This window comes from Sceloporus occidentalis, unplaced genomic scaffold (genome assembly GCF_023333645.1).
Source record: "Sceloporus occidentalis isolate IW3139 unplaced genomic scaffold, rSceOcc1.0.p SCAF_83, whole genome shotgun sequence".
NCBI classification, from domain to species: domain Eukaryota; kingdom Metazoa; phylum Chordata; class Lepidosauria; order Squamata; family Phrynosomatidae; genus Sceloporus; species Sceloporus occidentalis.
Genome location: NW_028317063.1, coordinates 3899406 through 3924937, shown reverse-complemented (window position 1 = coordinate 3924937; position 25532 = coordinate 3899406). Strand labels below are relative to the sequence as shown.

General features: G+C 35.2%; 1 protein-coding gene across 4 annotated transcripts in view; it reads right to left on the bottom strand.

Annotated features, from left to right (window-relative positions):
• Positions 1-3072: 3072 nt before the first annotated feature.
• The window catches only part of LOC149285201 (polypeptide N-acetylgalactosaminyltransferase 13-like), a 74258-nt gene continuing 51798 nt past the window's right edge, over positions 3073-25532 (bottom strand). Inside the window, exons 8-12 of one of the 4 annotated variants that reach the window (XM_089495692.1) lie at positions 19644-19783; positions 19288-19386; positions 13739-13873; positions 9329-9358; positions 3952-4137 (exon numbers count right to left, since the gene is read on the bottom strand). In XM_089495692.1, coding sequence (XP_089351818.1) covers positions 3952-4137; positions 9329-9358; positions 13739-13873; positions 19288-19386; positions 19644-19783 — 590 coding nt within the window. Of the gene's footprint in view, positions 3214-3951; positions 4138-9328; positions 9359-13738; positions 13874-19287; positions 19387-19643; positions 19784-25532 lie in introns of those variants that run through there. The other 3 variants (XM_089495695.1, XM_089495693.1, XM_089495694.1) reach the window with 3 other exon arrangements.

The window sequence follows — 25532 nt, the reverse complement described above, 5'->3', positions numbered from 1 at the left end:
TATATTTGTGCTTCTTCTAGCCATCCATTGTTCTGTGTGAAATATTTGCTGTTAAAACACAGAACGTGGGCCTATTTTTAATTAATTGCACACAAGAGAACACATTGCAAAACATCAGTAACTCACAGAATAAACAACTTTGCGAGGGAATCAATAAAATCTTTCGTATATTTTTTTAAATAAAACAGATGTGCACCAGAAAAACTAAAGCATTAGATCTTTATTCTACAAAAATGTATAAACTGATCAATTTACAGCAAAGGACACAATTATGCAGTTTATCAACCCTATCACAACATTCTGTCTTGAAGCTCATTATACAAAACTGGGTTATATTTTATCAACTAGTTTAGGCTGCTGTTTTCTATTTTTTTTTCTCCCTACCCCTCCAATTTATAGCCTGTTGACATTAATTTATACTTAAACACGTACATTACCTGTTATACATTTTAGTACATACCTGCACAAGGAATGATGTTGGGTAAAAGGAGATGATCTGATTTAATTTCTACATCTGAAATAGTTATGTTCAGGCATTGTACACACACACTGTGGCGAGTTTTTTATTTAATTGCTAATTATGAGATAAAAACTCAATGGTTTTCGATTATTTTATTCCATTCACTAAACGCAGCAGCAACTTTGTCAAAATTGGAAATGGATTTCCATGAAATCCCTCAGCACTCCATGCCTTTCAGAGTTTAATATTACTTTGATGGAAGCTGATCTCAGCTATTATTGATAAATTCAAAAGTTTCTAATCAGATTCCATACAAAACTTGGTTGCTCTATATCCACTGACTGATAGAACTTCACAAAATGTAATAGAATCTGTTGAGGTTTTTTCCCAAGCTGATCACAATTGTGCCCAATTACTTTTTTTACTCCCAGCTTGGCCCCCAATAAACAACTGTGGCCAATTCATTTTTTCACCAGGCTTGCCCCCCCAATATACAACTGTGACCAATTTCTTCTGCTTACCTAAACATGAAGCTTAGTGAACAGACCCCCAAAATAACGATATATGAATACCTTCAAAGATTTTTCCCCAAAGTGTGTTATGTTTATAAAACGATATCAGTACAAACAACATGGTAATCATTAGTCCAAAAATACTTTTCTTAATAAGATGTGTCACAGTTATAATCGTAACGTTTCTTTCTAAAAGTAGCCGTTTACTGGGAAAATATCTTTTCTCACAGGCGTTGCATTGAAAACCCCAACCTTGCTTTGATACCATATGTCCATGATCATAGATGTCGGGGAACATAATCTAGAAGAAGTCCAGCAGTAACAATCATTTCTGCTACTCAAGTAGTTTCTTTCCATTCATATAGGAAAGTTGGGTTTTATACTTTTTTAAAACATGATTTCTGATATACATTTATTTCATAATACAATGACATGGAGGTTCTTTTCATCACATATAATGTCATTAAAACTTAATTATAGAACATTTGAACAAATATGTGACTTTTTATTAATTATCCTACATAATCATTCTATTTTCAGTGACATTGGCAAGTCCATAAGCATCACTAAAAGATAATAGTATTACCTTCCAAAGCATTTTATTGACATTTACTTTAATTATATGAGTAAGGCTAAAGAAAATATATTCTGCAAGGTATAAGTGGGGTGCCTTCATGGAAATAACTTTCTGTCAAGAAAATATTTATTACACACGTAGACCACTTTCTTGGTCTACTCAACATGGTCACATTCGTCAGATCTCCACAACCCACCCATAGCTGGTCTCCAATATGGTATTCGGCACCTACAGCCCCGGGGCCCCATATGGCAAAGTTGCAGAAGGTAACTGGCATTCTAGAACATTCAAGTTCAGAACAAACTTGATCAAAAATTATATTTTTAAGCAATATAAGGTCAGGGTGGTTTAACTTCTATTTGCAAATAGTTGTAGATAAGACACTTCCAAAAGCTTCCTAATCAATTTAGGAACTTTATAAACTCATACTCAGAATTTTCCAGTTATTATGGCTCAAGCAATTTTATCACATTAATCTACCTCTTGCGGGGCTCTTTATAAAAATAATGTGGTTTCTCTCTTGGATTTTGTAACAATATTTTAAATATAATTAAGGGAAAATACAACTTTTGGTTTTCAAGACCTACGCCAGGAACTACACAGCGTGTCGTTAAGGAAATAAGTCAGGCTTATCTCTCGGTTTGACTTTCTTGTTTGTATCATTCATTTTATTTATCTAGGCAATCTAACACATATCTCCAAGACAGCCATAAGAAATATTTTTAGATATCCTTCATGCTCCTGTCCCATCTTAGAATATATTCCAGTGTATTCATTGTAACAGCAGTGGGAAATCGGCAACATTGTATTTTACTTTGTAAAAAGATAAAGTGCAGTTATTTTCTTTTTCATCTTTTTTGATCATTTTATATTTGCTAAACCTATCATCTTATTTATAACGACTCTTTTTGTGGAATTCATGGAAGGCAGACAGAATGTGCAAAAAATCTATAATTCCCAGGACGAACTTTAAGAAAAGACAGAATAACGGGTTATTAGGAGCCATGTTGGGCCCCTCCATTGATTAGCTAATGCTTTACTCTTAAACCAATCACTAATGAGTAGACCCTCTTGGATTGAAAGTCTTAGTAGAGAAATTTGTATAATGAAAATCATGGATTCCTATTTTTCTCATCATTTTTCATATTGATACAAATATATCTCACTCATTTTGTACTTAATAAAATAATAGATATGCTCTATGTTATGTTTGATATAACATACTCTATTTCTTTAATTTATTCTGACAAATATCACTTTGTTTTGTGGCATATAAGATTATATACAGCTTCCAATGTGCTTTTTTCCCAATAGACACGATTTCCATTTGAACATGTATAGTCATGTACTGTTAGGCAGGGAAAAAATTAGAAAATGTTCTATTAATGTCTTTGTATCTGGATTTAGAAAGGTTTGCAATTATTTTATGTCAATGAGAATGATGGAAGTGATTTATGTTCCTTCAAATAACTTTTAATTGATGTTCGATGATACCGCAAAATATGGGGGACTGTGTTCCAGCTTCAAGCACCCAGGGTCATGTTACGCAACAGCCATTGCTGCGATCGACTTCCGTTACACTCCTTCATGGTGGGAACCATCTTATCGTCATCTGCTGGCTCGTCCAGGCACTGGTTGCTGTTTATGTGTCTCAATATAAAATGCTGTAAATATATATGAAAACAAAAACCAAAATAAGTATATTCAATGTTAAGACAGGCAGTCCAATTGGCTAATTGGATTATCCAATGAAGACAACGTTATGAACAACAAGGTTACTATATAGTTGCTGTACTAATTTAATAGATATACCTAGAACAAAGGTACATGTCGAGAACAGCTAGGACTAGTATGTTGGTAAAGACTAATGTATCACTGACCATAATATGTTAAAGAAAATGACTAGATTTAGAAAAAATACACTATTATACACATTTATTATATACGTTTATTATTTGATATTTTGCTGGTGTTTTGAATTATTGTTCCAGTGGTTTGCATCACCGTCATTGTAACTTTCACACCATATACCCCTTACTAAAACTTGTTGTGCGTCATGAAGGCAGCGGGCATTAACTAGCAGGTTCTGTCTGTCTTCATGGGAGATCCACTCTCCTGTTCTTTGATGTCCAAAATGATTGGGCGGACGAGCTTGACCTTTGTAAAGCAGAGAGTAAGAACTACAATCCACTCCCCGTCTATAGATTTTGAATTGTATTTTATATTGTGTATGAGCAACAACAGAAAATTCTGATTTATTAAACAATCGATAACATTTGACGTCTCACCGACAACTGCCCCAAAAGTAAAACCAGAATCATAAAATAGTTTCATTCTACATAAATATTGATTTGCTTTACGAACAGAACCAAGCAATGTTGAATACAAACCTCGAGTAGCGTTCACAGAAAGTAATCGGAAGGACTGTAATAAACATTTCTAAAGACTTCTGTTCTTGTATAGTTCCTCAACTGCCATCTTTGTAGGTTTTTACCGTTACAGTATTCCACAGTAGGACCAAAGCTGCCATCCTCTAATCTGCTTAGTGTCAAACATGATTGGGTTATGATATGAAGGAATGATTGGTTCTGTGTAACAAATAAAATGAATAACACAAATGGAAAAGGTGTTAAAATATACATGAGCGATGCAAAACACATTAATGATCGTAAACTTGATATATCCTATTTAGGGGTGATGGATGATGTGCCAAACGTAGAAGCTGCTAAGGAATGTACATGGAATGATGAAAACAATGCAAAATATTCAATGGAAACTCTCCGTTTTTCAAAATTGAATGTTATCTCTACAGTTTCCAAGTCTCTTTATTTACATTTCCATCGGCCTTATGTCGGGATAGAGGGTACAGTCATAGATGCAAAGGTTAGTAATAGTGTGTGATAGTGTGTGATAGTGTATGATGTGCGTAGTGCGATGTAAGTTTACTACTTACACAGAACCTAGTTATGATGCACTTCATGCGCAAGACTTAGTTTAGTTTGAGTGCCTAGTCATATGACAATGAACAAGAATATGTGATAGAGCTATAGATGAAAGCCATGACTTGTTATTTCAAGCAGCGTGTCACAAGGAGATGTCGCCTGCGGATTTTACTACTCTTGACAGGGAAATGTCCTACTCACTTATCACAATAAAGAATCTTGTCAGTACCTTGCTCTGAATGCCTAATGAGATGTCATTTGGAGAATAACAATGAGAGTTTCCCCCCCCCAGCAATGGACTTCGGTACTTCTTCATAATAAAAAAAAAAAAACAGGAATGAATTTTCAATAATCTACCAAATTCTCTAGAAAGTCTGGTGACGGGGGCTTTCTCTCGACCGAAACCACTAACTGAAGCTCGCAAAGGATTTATTCACTAAAGAAAGTCTTTGCAGTTTCAATATAATGAGCCTCTGCAAGAAGGGTTTGGTTGGCTTGCATGAAGCACAGTTACGTTTATAAAATAAAATTATCGAAAGGAACCTTGCTAATTCGTTACACCGGGTCAGCTCGCCATAATTTGAATTAAGGCACTTTAAGAGTGCTAAATCTTGCCCACCTTTTGCATATTAAACCTTGTCCATACTCTGTGATAACAAGATTAATTCCAAGAAATAAATTTAGAGAATTTATGTATCTGAGAACTTTACACACTTTTTTCCATTTTTTGATAATCATCACCTAGTATGTCCTTCAAAGAACCGCTTAGAGAATTTTCTTAAATTGCTATTTTTTAAAATTTACAGTTTCTAGAATAAGTCTTTTGTGCTGGTTGGAAATGAATGGTTTGATTTATGTCTAAAGGCAGTTCTTTCTTTGATACAAATAAAATGATATAATAGTTTTTTTTATTAATATTTTAAAACTCAAGGGTCTTCCTTTAGAAGACTGCAAAGGAAAAAGATGTAATTACAATAAAATTACACCGGCGTATGATCAAAAGCACTGTATAATAAAGGACTATTAAATGGTTAATATTTCAAGAGGCTCAATGTCAGCTCATTAAGAGAGTTCCAAGATATGTTAGTGGAGAGTCCTACATGGCAGGTTAACATCTGGACAACAGGGGTAATCACTCATAGTCAGGGATTGGCAAATTGTTCGTACAAGGACACCAGTTTCCATTGCAAGGTTGGTGAAGCTCTATAGAACATCATTCCATTGTCCACCACAGACCCCATTAAATGTCCACCATGAGAAATGTTGGTGTCTACACCTTCTCATAATCATCAACAAATGAGGATATTTCTGGGTGTAAATCGTCAAGGACAGGGAGAGGGTTGTTGCATAAGAGACGTTAGAGGACTCTGAAGGCACATCTCCTGTAGGAGAAGGAAAATGTGATAGTAACTGTTATCTTTATTGCCACGTACACTGCTATCTGATACTCTTGACAACTGCCACTTATCTTATCTTGATATATTTTCCTAGTGGAGGATCTTACTTATTCCAAGGATCTAGTGGAGACATCGCCAGAACATTTTCTTCTTCAGTCTCTCATGCACACGCGAGGTAAGAGCCATTGAAACCATTGTTATAATTGGATACTGTGTCTTGTCTGGGAGCGGTCAATGAATTAATGAGGTTAGGTCATATTTTTTTTCACATGGCCATTGATACTAATGGTCTAATGGCTTTACTACAATTATGTTATTTTAAATCCACATGGACACATATTTTTACAAACTTTAAGGCAAAATAAAAATAAAGTTTTAGATCTTTTATAACTATTCACTGACCAATGTATTATTAAATTCAATTGTCTACCCCTAGAGGTTGGTTAACATGTAATACTGCATACTCTAATGAAACAGAAAGGAGTAACCCTAAAGTGGGATATCCAAATACGTTCTAATGTCTGTAATTATGACCTCATTGGTTAAAAGTTACTGAAATTCACTACTTTGAAATAAAGCAATATCTTTTATTTTGAATTACAAACTTGTTTGAATTGTGATCACTGAACTTGCAGGTTGAGCACAAGTTTCAACTTGAAAGAAATGTTAGTGCAATCTTCTGGGTATTATGTGCAATTTTATATTTTATTCATAAATTGCTTTTAAGGGCTTGCTTTAAGAGCGTGCCTTAATGTTAGATTAATTTTCTGAAGATCAATAGCAAATGTAAATAATTGACTTCAAATATAGTTGATGCTTCTTTATTTCACTGAATAACATTGAATCATATAGGTACAGTATGCTTCAAAGGCTTTGATTTCTCAATTACTTTTATATATAAAGGCTCTCAGAATATAAGTATCTTGCATACTTTTTTTAATGAAGCAGAACATAGAGGGCTATGTATGATAGTATAGGAATTAATATTTATTTAGTGCTTGTTGATCCAAGGAGAAATCTGCTTGCCATTTGGAGTCAAGAAGGAATTGTTTCCCCATTGAAAGAACAACTCGAAATTGTTGACAAGGGGATTTTTTTTCTTCTTCTGGATCAACAGCGGTAATAGGAATAGGAGAAGGGTTGAGCTTGATGGACGAAAGTATTTTCTCAACCTACACTACTATATAGGTGCCACAGTTTGGTTTATTATAGGACATTGGTTGGAAAAAGGAGTTTTATTCATATATATATATATATATATATATATAATCATGCGCAACTGAAAACCCAAGAATTACCATCTCGTGCAATGAAAAGGTTATGTTGGCCAAGCCAAATTGGTCTACATAACTTGCTAGTTAAAATAAGCATGCTAATAATGAGTTAATCTCTGAAACCCATCTCTGACGCTTCTAGGCTACTGTGCGAAACGTGTTATGCTCGTCTGGCTCTATCTTTTTTTATTATTATTCATGTAAAATAAAGGAGACTATTACCACTACAGCAAAGCACATAGGATTCATTTAACGGGAGTTGTGCTGAGTGCCGTTTACCTTTGTTACTTTTACAGCCATATCCCTAATCTGGTTTAACAGTGCTGAGTCCTGGTTAAACGGATAATGAATTATTTTCTTGAAGGGCATTTGCTAAGAAAACTGCTCCCTTTATGATTTTTTAGGACGTGCAGAAAAGGAATTTTGCAAGCGTAGTTGAAATTAATATTTGGAAGATACTGCAGCTAAAAAAAGTATTTAAAAAGCTACAGCATTCTGAAAACGAACATAAAGGTTAAAATGAAACTAAAATTGTTTCATAACTTTTCTTTCCAAGGAAAACCATAAACGAATGAAATTTTTTGGAACGTTCGTGAAGAGTTTTACAAATGAGGACTTTAAATAATTGTAATGGTTTCGAATGCTCGGCATATTCAACAAATCAGACTAAAGCACCATCGTGGTTTAGGAGAATCCACTCAAAACTGTGTAATCAGATTGATTGCATTTGAGTTTTGTTTTACCAAACACAGTAAAATAACATGACTGTGGTAGATGTTTGAGGATGATTGTTATGAAAGTCAAATCTGATCAGACAAGGTTCTAGCTCAGGATCTCAGGGTGAGAACGGCACAAGATTTTCCAGAGAGAAATACATCATCGTCATATTCCAAGTTGACCCTCATCCAAGCTGTAGTGTCACCGTCAGTTTATAATTTATTTACATTTTAAGTGTAAAGACACCAGCTCAGCGCTTCTGTCTTTTCTGATGGGGTGATGAGGTTTGGTTTTCTGCTTAGATCATGTAGTTGCATTCCAAGTTAAACAAAAAGTAACCATCTTAGACTGATAAGCATACAGCACATTTAGAAGTTAAAATGATACAATTTGTATCCATTAGTAGTTACACTGAATAATTCATGTTTTGTATAGAATGTCACATTATCCTTTCTCACCAGAAGAGTAATTTATCAGTAGAGGTCCATGTGATTTCTCAACAGAGGTTTAACTAAAAAGAGGAGAGCCATGTGTCAAATTTGAGATCTTCTGAGGTTGTAGACACTGAAATGTGGTCTTTGATCAAAGAGACAACTACTAAGGGAGCAGATGGTTATGTTTGCTCTAGAAGGCAGAGGTGACATAAGTGCCATGTGCTAAATCTCTAGGTAATGAAGTATAAGAGGAGCTTTTCAGACCCCTTTGGATGCACTCTCCACATTTTATCCCATTGATTTAGAAGAAGGGATAACCCTTTTTTTTTAGTGTGGAATGCTTAATGAAATTGGTGGGATTCAATCTGAGATAGCTCACCATGCCATGGACTTCTAAGATCCAGTTCAGAGAGTCTTGTTGGGTCGGCTCATCAACCTCAGTTTACTAAAAACTAATTATTTTAATGAGTAAACCTCATTCACTCACAGTTTGTAACTAATTTGTAACAATAACAAAAAACACAAATAGGGGTCATTTACAGCAGTGACATGAGTTAGATAAAGAAATGCAGTCCACACAAGAATATCAATGCAAAAGGGAGAGCTTAAAGAAAGCCATGTCCTACTTTCTACAAAAATGTTAAGATTATGAAGGACATTCTAGATTGCCAACCACGTCTACCCACTAACTAGCACTAATTGGTATACTCTACTTGCTATTTTTGGTGAAATTATTGTTTATATTAGTGCTAATGAGAAAACTGTACATTTAATTTCTAATACCAAAATACCAAATAAAATATAATAAAATATTAATATAATAAAATAAAATATTTTTTTCTAACAATATGGTACATAAAATAATCTTTATTTAGCAAATGTATATGTATTAATACACTTTTTATCAATATAAAAGTTAATGTTTCCTTTGAACCAAGGTAAGGGCAATAACATTTGTATTATACGTAATGTAAAAATGTAAAAAAATATGTAAAAATATTATAAAATGGCTTACCTCAAAATTATATTCCCATTTACCTGCATACTGGCAAAAGCAAAGACATACAAAAAGGTATAATATAATATTTAAAGGTACATCAATAGGGTCAATGTAGACTCTCTGTGAGATGCCTTCATAATTTTGATAATTTTGGCTTTCATATTTTCCTTTTGCAATACCATATTAACAGATAATGTTTCAAATATGTTTGGCTCAATTATTTATTTGACATGAATTATTAGGAGGACAGCACAGGTTGTAGGAAACTAACCACTCATTTACTTATTTACAAGCAATGGATAACTATTATTAAGACAATATTAAAGATTCTAAACATATAAGAGCTAAACAAAGTACAAGAGGGAACTATTTTTTTAAACTGGGATAAATAATAGGAATAAAAAGTTTAACAATAAAAGGGTTAAACTCTTATACTGAGGCATTACTTAACTGAGAGATACTGAATAAGAAGGGCAGTCTTCCAGTAGAGGTGGTGGGGATATAAACATATAGCTATTTATTAAAAAGGTTTAAGTTTATGGAGAAGGTTTGAATTGTAAAACAGTAGCTGGTTGTCCAGACTGTTTATATATTGTATAATATATATGTATATATTTACTCCTGCCCCAAGTGGTTTGGAGCATGGAGGTCATAGATGAGCTCTATGCTACCCAAGGGCAAAGGCCAAGAACCAAGTAATCTTGAAGCCTTAGGTGGGTCAAAAAAATTATATACATGTGAGATTCTAAATTTCTGCCTAGTGTTACATTTATGGATTAAGCAATGATTCTTTCTCAATGGCATGGAGGAAAAAAAGGGTATATATATATATATATAATTCAGTACTACTCCCTGGCCAAATAAAGAATGGTAAAGTAAGTCATGTTTCTGGTACAAGATTCCTTTTAATGTAGCAAGAGATAGATCATGTAAACCAGATTTAACTTTTTAACTTTTACCCTAGTTCGGGGATTATCGTTAAAATCCTCAGCATCCACTAGCAGTATCTGTTCATTGATTGTGGACAGAAAGAGGTTGAACCACTAAGCCACAAATGAATTAGTGAACTGTAAATTAGATTAGTTTGTTAGTTTGTCTTAAAATGGATTGAGATGGATCTTAATCAATCATCATCTTATTGGAATTATCGATCTCAAATCTAAAAATAAAACATTAGCACAGTGGAGACAGATGGAGAGCATCACCGTCACCTCCGGGCATATGATAGTTTGCTGTATTTGGAGAACGTCCAGACAAGTCCAAGGGGGACCTGAAGCACAGAAACTCCTGTTCATTTTGGCTCCAGCATTTATCTCTTTAAGAAGCTGATATAGCACAGTTCATGAAATGCCCATTGTTAACACCCTTCCTTTTACATTTCTGAATACATACTGCTGAGCAAGGTACATCTGTAACTAAATTTAATGAAACATTCAGCTCGTGACTCCTAAGTGTCTTTCTTAATGGCTCCATCTAATGGCTGACTGGGTACTAGCAGCCACATTAAAAGTAATATTCCAGAGAGGAAAACGCTTACTTGACTGAGGAGTTAAAAGTGTCTGTATAAGCTACACATTTTGGAACACAATGTATTTGCATTCATCTTTACCAACACGCATGCTGTACGGTGCTGATAGATATAGGGCTCTTTATCAGGGGAGGGCGGGTAGCATTCACCCAGGTGGGGAAAAATCTAACAGAGGACTGGTTATAAAGCACCCTAATGTACATGCTCATTGTGCACTACTAGTACTCAGGCCTGTCCAAAACACATTTACATAAAGGGACTTCTCAGAAAGACACTAAAAGGAGAATAGCAGGGGTGGACTGGCCCAGGAGTCAGGGAGCAATTGCCCTTGGGCTGCTTCAAAATTGTTCAAAAATGGCTGGTGTGGCCTTAAAGGCACTGTTTCGGCTCTGACCAGCCCTTTAGGAACAATTTTGGACCAGGTTAGCGAAGCTGAAATGCAGCTGGGTGACGTAAGACAATGTTATGTGATCCTGATGTAAAAGTAAGACTACTTGCAAAAGAGTGCAAGTCTCCAGAAAGAAAGCTACAAGTGTGGTACAGAGGGTAAGGGAGTATGTATGTATGTTGAGAGCATAAATGTATTAGTATATGTGAGCAAGAATGTGCAAGTGTTAGTTTTAGCATGAATGTGTAAGTGTTTGTGTGTTAGCATCAATGTGTAAGTGTGTGAATATGCACATGTTTTTGTGTTAGCATGAATGTGTATTTGTGTGAGCATGAATGTGTATGTGTAAGTGTGTAAGCATGAATGTGTATGTGTAAGTGTGTTGACATGAATGTGTATGTGAGCATGAATGTGTATGTGTAAACATGAATGCACATGTTCAAGTGTGTGTTAGTGAGTATGTGTATGTGTGTGTTAGTGTTTTTATGTGTACGCATGTTATGTGTATTAGCATGAGTTTGTCAGTTTGTGTAAATATGAGAGTGTATGTGGTGGATACATGTGGCCTTGCAAGTAGACAAAAAAAAAGACCCCCACTTGCCACCCCTTCCCGTTCTTCATTGAATTGACATGGGTCATTAAACCCAATAGATGCACTTTATAATTGTTTCTTTGCTTAAGTAATGGAATGTATGGTCCTCAGATCTGGGGTAAACGAGATAAAAGTCTAGTTGCATGCAGATAATTGATTATACACCCCTAAAAATACTAATAAATGTAACTGACTAATTTACCAAAACAAATTACATTTAGCAAAAAATGCAATAAATGTCTAAATATGTAACTGTTATTTTTCAATGGTTCCCTAAAGTATATCTAGAAGTGCATTTAGTGCCTTTACTCTATGGGACATATCTGCTGCCAATCAAGAGCATTAGTTCAGACTTCAGATGCATGGAAAACCTGTGATAGATGTGTATAAATGTGATCGAAATATTTGAAAATTGATGTACTATTTTAAGAATAGTGGAAATTCTATCTTAATCACACATAGTTTGGGTAACGTCATTAATTTTTCACGTATTAATTGATCCCGCTGCTAATGAGTCATTTGGGGATTCTGTGTTACTGCTTCTGTAATCTAGTCTTAGACCAGCGAACGCGGTTGACAACCATAATCAAGTAATTATTACTTACCGACATTTCTCGGCAAAATTAACAAACCACGACATAAATAAAAATTAAGTGACGTGGAACCATTTAGTTCAAATTTACAAATAACTTTGTGTAATCCACGTTCCTTTATTAGAACCATTTCACCGTTATTGCAGGTACAGTAACTAGCTTCCTTAGTGACAGATATGTATTTTATCATGTATCTAATAAGCAGGGCATTCCGGATAATCCGGATATTTATGGAGAGGCTGCAGGTGAGAAGGCTGTATGTGCCTAATAAAAATAGGTCATAGAAAAATAAATAGACGATGCATCAACACGATAAAATCTAGAAAAAAAACATATAATTGGAGGAATCCACTGACAGCACATTATATCAAGTAGGGAGAGAATTCAGCTGCAACACATAGTCATTATGGTTTATGTATCAAAGAATACTTTTTTATTATTTATTAACAGTGCTACATAGGTTTTTGCCATATAGATATAGAAGACATTTAGACCCTATAGCTTTAGCATGCCCCTGTTATATTGTAATATTGTCATATATATATATATAAATATATATATATATATATATATAATATGCTGTGTATATATATATATATATATATAAATACTGTATATATATATATATATATATACATAAAAGGTTATTCTTTATGTTTAGATAATCGTGCAAAAGAAAGTGAAATTAGTTTTACACAATATATAAAGTTGTAAGTTTTTAACCAAAAGTAAATGTTTTAAGATAAATGCATTCTATATAAGATAAACACCAAATATATGATCCAACCAAAGCGAAAAACTCAAAGCACAAATTCAGTATTCATCAAAAGGAAAATATAGGCCATCACATTGTAGGTAAAATAATAATGTAATAATAATAATAATAATAATAATAATAATAATAATGCTTTTTGCCATTTTTGTAAAATTGGAAATTAGAAATGTAAAAAATGTTGTTATTTCCAATATTACCCAACCATGTTCTAAAAAACCCCATTAGATTTTGATTTTTTTAGTAAGAAGTATAAAAGTACATTTTATGCAATATGTTTTAATCTAGGCTTTGATATCTTCTGTCTGTGTTATTGATGGCTCTCCTACAACAAAGAGTCTGACAGGTAATGTTTTCTGAATCATAATGTTTAACGTGTTTGTCCGTTTTGTTGTGAAATTTTAATTGTGAAGGTTTGGAGGCTTGTTAGCCACTCACTCGATGAATGAATTATTTTTTGTGAGTCTGTGTAATTCACTAGCTCCTTTCTGCATTGGTTATTGCCGCAGTTACTATTAAATACAAATACAGCACTTTTTGGACGAGACTTACCTCGGCATCGTATTCCCAGAGCTGATTGCCTCTCATGTGATGACACTTCAGCATGAGAACCGGGCCATTTAGTCTCGATACATCCAGACATAAATCATCAGTACGGATTTCTTTGTCCGCCGTGTAAGAAAAAACCTGAAATACATTTTTCATTATTATGATAGATATCACAGTATTACGGCATTCCAGTTACTTTATAAATAACACCGGTAATATCTGTAAATATGGGGCTCGACCGGCCACCAGCCACCTGGGCATCTGCCTGCTGTATCAGATGGCCAGGAGCGGGGACCATAAAGTTGTGTACGAGACAGGACAGAGACCCCAGCATCTACCTCCATGGCTGTCCTGCTTTTTACTGAATGTCAGCATATAATGCCTCAGAAAGACCCCCAGGGCCAAGTATGGCGTATTATGGAGGCTTTGGCTAGGTACATTGCTCCATAGTGTAAATGGACAGGTTGGGGAGATCATTGTAACCGACCCATTGAGAAGAGGTACACAGAGGAGCCTGATCACCCAACAGGGCAATCTGGGCTTTTTCAGCAGATGGGGCTGCCACCTCCCAGACCTCCTCCTTGGTAAATATCACTGACCATATGCATACCGGGGAGCTCTCCGGGAGAAGCACCGCTTCTCTGGTTCTCCTGGTCACCTGGTCTCCTCCAGGTCAGCGGGTAGTCCTCTCGGCTCCCCGCAAGGGTAGGCTCCAGGTAGCCGGAGCCCAAAAATTCCCAGGCATGACCATAAATCATCTTGCCAGGGATGCCCCTTTATAATGCATAATGAAGTCAGCGGTTTCAAACTATATCTCTTTGGACCTTTGTATGATGACACGAGACATGCTTACGTTACGTGTCCCTAAATAAATAAAACACGATATAAATGTTCTTAAACAATTTTCACAGAATGATACACACGATAAACCCTTTTTATCTTCCTTGATCAAAAATGTTTTCACAAAAATACCATGTGTTGTTCAGAAGATATGAAAAGTTAAAAGGGGTCCGGGAGTCTCAAACGAATGTTTATGTGGAGGCAAGCGCAGATGATGAAGTTACCATGGTAACCAAAGACACTAACATGTAAAATGATGTTTTTTTGTTCCTCTACTATAAATAGAAATGGGAAAATGCTGGCATTAAATGAGCTCCGTCCTTAGAAACTCTATTGAAAACACGGTACTTTTATTACAGTTTTCCAGAAAAGTCCAGCAGCTAGAATGTATTCATATTGCTTAAAAATAAAATGATATACAGTAAAAAAAGAATAATTAAAATAAGAATATAATTCATTATGTAGTGTTAGGCTTCTGCCTTTATACTTTCTATACTTTCTAAATATCATTAGGAACATAATAAAACATCTTCTTCTGAATTTATGTTTATAGCTAAATCCATCCCTTTGAAACTAGAGATGAAAAAGAAATCTGCCTTTTCTTTTCTGTTATAAATATTTTTTATATTTATATATTTATTTATTTAAATAACAAGAAATATTAGATCAAAACATGTTGTTTTGTAAGCTAAAGATTTTTTATATATATAGTATTTGTGTACATGTGTATATATTTACATATATATAAGATATATAAGATATATATATATATATACTGTATATATGTTAATAAATAAAAACACACACATGTCCTCTGTCATGTTTGTTAAAGAACTGATATCTTGTTTATATATATATATATATATATATATATTTATTTTATATATATATATATATATATATATATATATATATATATATATATATATATAAATGTGTCGGGATTTTATTGCTTCTGCCAAGACGCTGTAAAAAATGAAATAAGATAATACAAGAAAATACCGAGATGAAACAGCTTGTCTTGCATTTCCACATGTCAAAGTAAGGGCTCTGTTTTTACCGGTTGCCATGGTAACAAGCGATAGCTGATTTTACCTAATAAGAAATCAAATTTTTTTAATGTCTCACCGCTGAAAGTTTATTTCTAAATAAGATGTCAACGTGATTGAAACAGTACCCAAATATCACAGTTTTCTGATCGAACATTATAGGTTAGCTTTTAAAATGTAGCAGTTCCAGGCGGTCCAAATTATACTTTTTTACCCAATAGAAAATGGTGCAATGCATAATAAATTATAATAAATGGTTGGGGAATGTATAACTGATAACGTAGAAATAGAAGCAATTCTATTTTCATATTTTATTCCTAATAAATTTTGCATGAAACACAGCTGGAATTGTTTTCTTCAGACATTCGATTCCTAAGGCACTTAAATATATCACTCAATTGTAAGAAAAAAATCTTATTATTATATCTGTGTTCCCATGGCAGCCGCTGAAGCAGACTAACATTAATACCTCTCCATGGGTCCGATCCATTGGAACAAACTCTCCGATGATAATTATTACATGTCCTTTACGTTTCTGCCTGGAATAACTTTAAACTTTTATATTTTGTATTTCTTTCTACAACTGTGAAAAGGCTATAGTTACTGTAAGAACAAAGAGCATTGCTAATATATTATTTGCCACAAATTGTATAGCATTCAGGCTCTGTGATCTAAATTAGCATTAGTGTTCTTTTGTATGTGGGGGGGCATGAAATATTACACATGATATGTTATTTTTGTATGCAAATAAAAGAGTAATAATAAATAATAATATTTTTAATTCAGTTTTAATTCATGCCAATGATATTTAACATACATTTGATGACACAGAGCCTATTATATATTTTTGTCACCATGTATGTTACGTGTTTTGAAGCATAATTTTATTGATCATATATAATTGACCTCGCTAATTGCGCATGCTGTTTGCTGCTGCGCGTTGAACAGGGAAAAATCGAAACAATGTAAAAAAAAAAAAAAAAGGAAAATTACGTTTGTTGCTTTGCTCCTTGTTATTTGCGCTTGTCTATCATCATGCAATATTTAACAGACTGGCAATTACTGTTACTTGTAATTGCTTTGGTGCAAGCAAAACACTTAAAGGAAACATTGTGATACATTTAGATTTTTGGCTGACGTGCATGAATGAAGAAGGTGGAATGAAATAGGATCAGACCAAATCTTATCAAATAATTAATGGTAGCTAGTTGTAGGTCTAAGGGTTAAAGCCACTTATCCTTGTTTATTTGAAATCAACAAGTCCTTATTGTTTGATTTTTCCCCATGTACTGAATGATCTCCATTCCAGGAACAGACAGAGGAAGATGGAGTAGCACTGGCACTTTGAGGTCAGCTGCTGTAAAACAATGTACATGTGGCCACGGTGTGGCTCATGGTGGACATTTAATGGGCTCTGTGGTGGACAATTTAATGATGTTCTATGGACCTTCACAAACCTTGGAAAGGACACTGGTGGCCTTGTACGAACACTTTGCCTATCCCTGTATGCGCGGCCATGTTCTACGTTATTATACTCTTGATGTGCGAGGCCATGTGTATTTATTTAATCACTGCCACACACTGAAGAACTCAAATGCCCTCTAGAGTAGAGGCTCCATTGACCACTGGCCGATTGGGCACCTTCCCTGTTTGCCAGATGACCAGTCCGAGCCTACTCGATCCCATTCCATTTTCTAAACTAATTTACAAATGCAGCTTGATATGGGCATTTAGGAGTATGATGTGCCATGCGGATATGTTTGCCTTAAAGATTTTTAAAATGTTTTCCAAAAACCCTCAAGAACTCGTACAGCAATTACTGTGGCGTCTGTCACTTCCCTCAGGTCTGTTCTAGGCGGATAATATTAAATACGATCTATGAAGGCATAAAACAGACAGGCTACATTATACCGTCAAAGCAAAGAAACTGTTCAATTTCTCTTTCTTCTCTACAGGCTCGAGCAATCATTTGTTTAACTATTTTAAATTTCAACACATCAAATGTTGACTTCTAAAGTAAATTTACTTCCCAGAGACAAACTTTAGAGAGTTTGATCTCAAGGGGGGAAAAAAAAGAACATCAGTTCAAATGCCGTAGCTTTTTTGTAACACAGTCAGGCAAAGCCGAAGTGATTAAACAGACCTTTCTTGTTCTGCGGAGTATTATGTTGTCAAGTTATTCAGTTAAAAAAAAAAATTTACAGAAGTATTTCTTTTAGCTCTTCACTTTGGGAATACCCTTCAACATGAGCATTAATCTTATTGTCTCTAATTGTGAAAGAAATGTCATACAGTTTTAATTAGCTTTCATGACATTAATGGCAGTCATTTATTCCTGGTACACATTTCTTACCAATATGTTATACAGAAAAAGTTCATCATAGAGTATAATTTACCGTAAATGATCTCAAATGAAACGGCTCCACGCCACCCACATTGTTGCCTTTTCTGTGTGCCGGAATAGGGTAAAATATATGTGATGTAATTATGCATTATGTTTTTTTTTCTGAAGAGAAGGCATGAACTCTAAAGTTGGAAAATCCATAAACCTATTTTTTTTTTGATGATCGACTGTATGGTAGCAAGGAAAGCTGGGAGGATTCCAACAATAAATCAGGAGACGTAAGTCTACGTAAGAGACGTGGTCATACAGCTCCATGTTTAAATGTTAGTGAAGTTACTTTGTTAACCTATAAGTCTGAGAACTTTTAAACTTCGGATCAAAAGCGAAGTGTAAGATGATGCTCGGGAGAGTTTTGTAGCTAAGAGCAGATGATCGGTAGCTCATTGGGGCGTACAAAAGATCGGCAAGTCCTTGGAGGATGTCCCCACTGACGACATTTTTCCCTGCTTATTAGTTTCTCATTTATTTTCCTAGTGGTTTTTGTCAGTCTACGTGTCTTTCTGTTTGTGTATTCCAATGAAGTCTCCCCTAGCAACCCATCCGTGAAAGATCATAAATGGTACAATGAGCCCTGCAGAAAGTTTTCACATAAAGGTCTTCAACAAGAGGAGTTTTATGTTATGTTATCTATATCTCAGTACATTCTTTTTTAATGAGAAGCGAGATGCTGTTTAGGGGAGATGCTTTCCATAATTACGTTAAAATTCCCCTGTTTGGATTTTGATCCAAATTAGAACTCTTTAGCTCATTATACTTGAATAATTATATATCACAATGCTGTCTTTGGATGCAGTTGGGGAATTATTGAGTAAATGGACAAGACAAGACTTGTACTCTATCACAGGAATCTGCAGAGCAGCAAGTTACCAATTTCTTATGATATGACCAGCTCCATCCAGCTATAAATACATGCAAATTACATGGTACAGGAATGTGTTCTTAGAACTAGAATAACATGGGTCAGAAGTTCTTCTCATTGACTATTTGAAACGATTTAGGAACCCTAGAACAATACCAGATTGTTCCAAAGCATTCAATAAATAAGTCACACAGTCTACGGTGTTGAAAATGTTGCTTCTGTGACTCCTTGCTAAGTTCAATTTTATTTTATAGACCAGCTCAACAGACTGTCATATGAAATGAATATATTTGATAATATTGTCCTAACTAGACCTTTCTTCCTCATTCAGCAATACAATATGAAAACCATAACATTTTTACATCCATTATCGTCTTTACTAGAAATGCATGGATTTTACCTGGTTTCCTCCCATCCCATGGCAGTTAAATATGCCCACTTTCTCATTCTCCTTTCGACCCATGTTATCGAGACACTGATTGGTTTCTACGTTTCTTATCTGAAAGATAAAGATAGTAAAAAATCATTGGAGGTGATACCTTGTGGAGTTTAAGATACATTCCCAATAACAAAAAAAAAAGACAGCCAGCAAATTAAATTGTTGATCTTAAAGGTAATTCGCCACAGAAGACTTTTTAAATATCAACCATTACAAAAAGTTCAAATATTGTAACTTTCCCATTGGCATATGGATACTGTATCACATAAAGCTTGCTTGGTTCTAGGGTGATATGTGAACAGGCATTCGAATCATACCTCGCCTAGTGAAAAGTAGCGTCTCGGGATCTGGGAGTCCGGATATACGTTTTCCAGATACCATGAAAATGGTTTACATTTAAGCCTTTCTCTAAGTGCTTTTCTTTCGGTTATATCACCATAATCCACCTTCACAACACCTAAAAAAGGAAGAAATAATGAACTCATTACTGGCAAAATAAATTGTCTAATCTACGAAGACGTTTTTCAAGATGTATTTACCGCTTCTCCTTCTCGTTGTTATTTTCTTTTTTTTTTTTTTTTTAAAAGCCTAGAAATTAAAGGACATACCTTCCTTTTTAGTTGACTTGGTAGAAAGCTTTAAAAGTAGTATTTTCATGATAAAAATCATTAGACGGGTTCAATCAACAGTATTAAAGGCTTGTTTTATCACAGATTACTGATGGCCCAATCTGCAGATATAATCGGGGTCTCTACGATTGATACTGCTCAAGGACTGTCGGTGGCATTCTAATCCACACGTCTTTGTTCTTTTTAATCTGTTTCAATGTTGTATTCCTTTAGATCCTTCAATATTACTTTTGACAAGACAGGGGAAGAATGAAGATGAATTAATTAACAAGCTCAATCTTTTTTGTATTTTTATTGACAATTAATAGAAGTGTGTAGACATGCAAAAAATACTATTGGCATGTCTGGTTCTTCATTACGATTTTAAACCTGCTGCAGTGTGTGTGATGAAACATAGCCCTTCATATACTCTTTAATGCGTCATTCAACAAGAACATGTAACCCGGCAAATGAATAGAGAAACTGAATTTGCTTTAAATATATCCATAAGTGTATTTTGATGCAGAATTCTAGTTCCTACACACAGAATTCTAGTTCCTGTAACCTACATCAAAATAATGGCATGACTTAAAGATATTCCCAGAATGATCTAAGAACAAGGAACAACAATACACAATGTACGTGTGGAACCACATGTCTTGTTTTACAAGCAATCAGCCGATCTTTAAGGTTAGATGTCATCACTGAGGTATTTGTTAAGCGTCCCAACCAAGTCTGACAATGGTCCAAGACATAACTGATGACACATCATATTGATAGATTCCCCATAAATCCAGAAAAAAAGTTCCCATTATCTCTGAGAACCTATGAATTCAGTGCCATGGGTCAGTGTCAGCTACCCAGAGGCCCAAGGTGACATGGTGCTATGTTATGAGGTTAGGGAGTAGTTAAAGTTTGCCGTGACCCATACACAGCTAGCCCTACCCCATACATGACTAGCCCCACTCCTCAAAAAGCCAATGCCCCAGAAGAAGGAGAGCTTCAGGTGCCCTACCCTGGGACGTTGCCACATATGTCCACATCTCATCTATTGACACATGTTGACAATGGAAGATTCCTATTATGATGAACCTCTCCAACCATTCATTTGATCCGCCATCTTATTCTATGAATGTTTGGCCCACCAAACAACATCTCTAATGTCCAAAGACTCTTTCACATGAAGTTGTTTGTTGTTTTTCTCAGGATTAGGAGTCACATTGTCGGCTGTACTATTTATAGTCTCTTGTTTATGTTATTCGTCTCTGGTTTTGTTTTTGCCTCTTTTAATAGCTTCCTCCATGTTGCGCGATGGAGGATTTAATCACTTTCCAAGGCACCATAGTTTATTTGTGTACCTATTGAATGCTGTTTCAGCTTTAGCACACTGTGTAAGGCAGCGGGCACAACCATACAGGAATCCATGTGATTGAATAAAAGCAAATTAACAAAACACAACTGCTGATTGTTCTAATAAGGCTAGTTCCGTAGCTGGAAGCACTTGGCAGGATACTATTGCCCATGACATTCATATTATTGTTTTTAAGTTAAAAATGCGCCTATAAACCTTTAAGAGATCCATTAGAGTTTTAAAATATATACATAGTCAAATTAATCCAGCCCCATGTGTTCAAAAGAACCGCTGGTACTTCTCTTAATAAAAATCTTTTATGAACTTTGTATAATTATGTCCCGTCATTCTCATATGAAGATTTTGAGTGTGTGAATGAAACATTTATTTTTTAACTATCTCCCTCAGCATAGGCAACAAAAGTTGTTAGGGTTAGAATTCAAACTCTACAATGCATATTTTAGATCAGGGGCGGCCAATCTGCGGCCCTCCAGCTGCTGCAGGACTACATCTCCCATCCTCCTCAGCCAGCCCCTTAGCTCAAAGAGCATTATGGGAGATGTAGTCCTGCAGCAGCTGGAGGGCCGCAGGTTGGACGCCCCTGTTTTAGATCTATGTACAGAACATGGGTGTTTCTTTTCACTGTAGAATCATGGGAATCTAAATTTAATTGATGTTCTAAAATTTGGATATTTAAATCTTCATTAGTTGATAAAGTTTTCCATTTTATTTTGACTTTTTTTTTTTTAAACATTCCCATATATTCTATTTCCTTAAATTGTTTAACCGTACATTATGTGAAAGACTGGACCCTCCTTGCAGAAGAGGAACCCTGGACCAGATCAAAGACAAAGCAGGGGCAACAGTCAACCAAAAGTGCAAAAGGAGGACGGATAATTGTAGTCAGGGTACGGGTTACCAATAATCAAAGCCAATGCGCGGTATCAAAGATAAAGCAAGACTCGAAGTCATGGAACAGTCAAGAATCAGGATTAAGAACACTCAGAATCAGGATGAACTCCTTGCCCAGGCAAAATGCAATGGGGAATAAGAAACTTTAATAGCCCACTCAATTAGAGATCACATGCGATGTAAGTGAGACAAAATTCAATTGTTTGTATCATTGCAACGTACACTTTATTATCACTTTAATAAATTTGGTTTTATTTTGATCACTCATGTTTATGAACTCCTTTAACGGGTGAAGCTTCCTCGAATGTCCACATTAAAGTTTTTTGTTTTTTTTTCTGTAAGCTATTGGCAGCTTTAAAAAAAATAACAAACATTATTTTTGTAATTACAAGTTCAAGAAAAAAATTTTGTTCCTACAGTACCATTACTTTTGTCAGTTAATTAAAATTTAATTTTCTCTCCAACATTTATAGTTATACCAAACCATCGACAAGACTGAACGGAAATTACTTTTAGCCTCAGACGTCCAATAAGCAAAACTCTTCGCAACTAAATTAGTTTGTTGGCAACTTTTCACAGATAAAATTAAAACTCAGCAGGAGGTAAAGCTGCTAAATAGGGAAAGTTGTCCTGCAAATCAATGGCAAATCGATTCTGTCCAGCTATACCCATACTTGGCTGGCGTGGTCACCCAATAGTTTTCCTTCCGGCGATTAACTCCTATCAAGCTTAGTCAGTGCCTCCTTATCGATTAAGTTCTAAATATTATCTATTGCCTCTTGAGTATATAGATGGACCCTTTAAAGGTACTGAAGAAGCCATTAATTGTTCCAACATGTCAAGCAAACCGTTGTTATCTGATCTGTCATTTTATTCTTTTATCTGAAGGTTTAATCCCAAATAACTACATGGTAACAATCTATCAGTGCCTGGCCTTCTGTCACCTTATGAATGATACAATGTTTTAAAAGATTTGGGAATTACTTTTGAAAGGGTTAGGTCTTCCAGCAGCATACCTTCCAAGGGTCCCAGTTTCTGTTGGACAGTCCAGATTAATGCTTATGTGTGCAGTGGGGATCATGTAGTAGTTCGAGATACACTCTGCTCTTCTCTGACTAGCCCAGAGAGCTTTTAGCTAGTCAATGCAGCTCCCATGTGGCCACTTCACCATGGCGAGGGTAAGGTGGCAGAGGGGCTCTAACCTCACCCAATCCTGGCTCCTGTTCTCTCCATCTTCAGCCTTGTTCCTCCCCCCCCTTTTGCCACACACCTCAATACAGGCAGGCCCAGACTGGCCGTCTGACACACCATACAAATGCCGTTGGGCCACTTGCTGACAGAGCTAAACACTCATCTGATCTGCCGCTCATGATTTGGGCACTAGAAATGTTGAGGGGTGTGAAAGAGTGCTAGAAATGCTGTTTCCCGGGTCACCATAAGGGGGTACACCCGGAACTGGTGTAAGGGACCCAACCAGGCAGGGTGGGCACATTGGGAGGTTATTAGTGTATGATCGTAAGTTTGTGTTTCAGTGCATGGTGTTGGAGTGTCAGGGGTGTTAGAGCGAGTTTGTGTGTTAGCATGTATGTATGTTAGTTATAGGGGGCCCTGAAGAAATGTTGCATCCAGGCACCACTAACCCTAGGCTCACCCCTGTTCTAATAAGGTTTGCTTTTGGGAGGATTTTAGGATTGAGTGATGAGTGGAGCAACGGGTGGAACAATGGGATGGACACGGGGCAACAAGAAGTGTAATGCAGCCCTGTAGTATATATCTTAAATAACTATGTACTATTACCGCACATGTATCACAAAGATGATGGGCCACAATGCTTCATACCTCTCTAGCTAATGAGGGAATAGCCTCTTTGCACGCCCCCCTTAGATGTTAATTTAGGCTTCTCCCCGATGATTAAATGGTTTCGTTATGCAAGTTTCAGCCTGTGATTAGACATGTTCGAGGAGATTCACTGAGCGCATATCATCAATTACACTTTAGTACAAAATAATAAAAGTCTTAGCTGTCTTCCGCTTATGTAACCTTTAAATAATCTATATTATTTGCCATAGAAACTATTAAAGCATTGAAACATATCATTACAGTATTGATTTCTCAACGCTCTTCTTTCTCCATTCATTTATTTGGATTACATGCACGAGACAATTAACCGCTACTTACAAAGCGGAATTACGTACTAGTATACAGTGTGATGCGTTCTCTGCTATTTTCATCGTGATTTACCATGTTATTGGTAATCACCTAACCCCCCCAAAAAGCATCATTCTATCCAGGTCCCTAAGTTGCATTACAGGAAATCCAGAAAAAAAACCTACATCCAAAAAAATGACCTTTTTAAAAAATGATATTTTACTAAAATCCCATTCTTTTAGAGAAGCATTTGATCCATGTATTTATTCATAGAAACCAGTAGGGGGAGCTATTTCTCCACAATGAGAAGAATGTAAAGCTTGTTACAAATGTATCTTCATTGTAAGAGAAACCAAGAGAAAACAAACACAAGTAAAAGATTAGTCGCGTAATTATATCGTTCGATACGTAAAGATAATGAAAATATAGTTATTTAAAGCCAAACCAACAAGCTTTTTATTATAATATTATTTATAAGCAACATCCTTTAACTATACCGTCAAGTTTCAAATCAATGTTTTTGGCAGATGTATTTTTGTTGACGTACATGTCTTAGACTCTTAGTTTAATCCAACTATGCAAACACGCAACATCTTATCTCGTTGTCTTTTGGTTAACAACAGTAGACCATGAGACACATGATGGTCTTTTTTGATCTATTTATTCTTTAAATGCTAGACACATTTTATTTTAACTTTTTTTCCGAACTTAACTAGAACAAAAGTACCTCTGCCATACATCTAAGTGCATAACATATTAATGTTCATATTATATATTAGGAAAACTTTGATTGTTATATATCATGCAAATTTTTCTGCAAATGCTGAATTGCCATGTGACAAAAACCACAATTACCGGATATAATGTTTGAATAAAAGTTATAAATTTTTTTTCCTAAAGAAAATTTTTTTTTTGAAAATATGTTTTTTATTCATTTTTAACATCGAAAAGACAATTGCTTAGATATTAGACCATACTAAGCAATAAAAAAATAAAAAATACAATACAAAACACAATTTAACACATTAAGACATACCAAAAAATATAACATGAGATGCAGCAAGGGAAGGAACCAGAACCAGTCATACTTCAATTGCCAATATGTTTAGGATTTTCTCCCATTTCCTAATTTTAGTTACGTTAAATCCATTTAATTTGGTTATACCCAATTCCATTTTACAGTGATA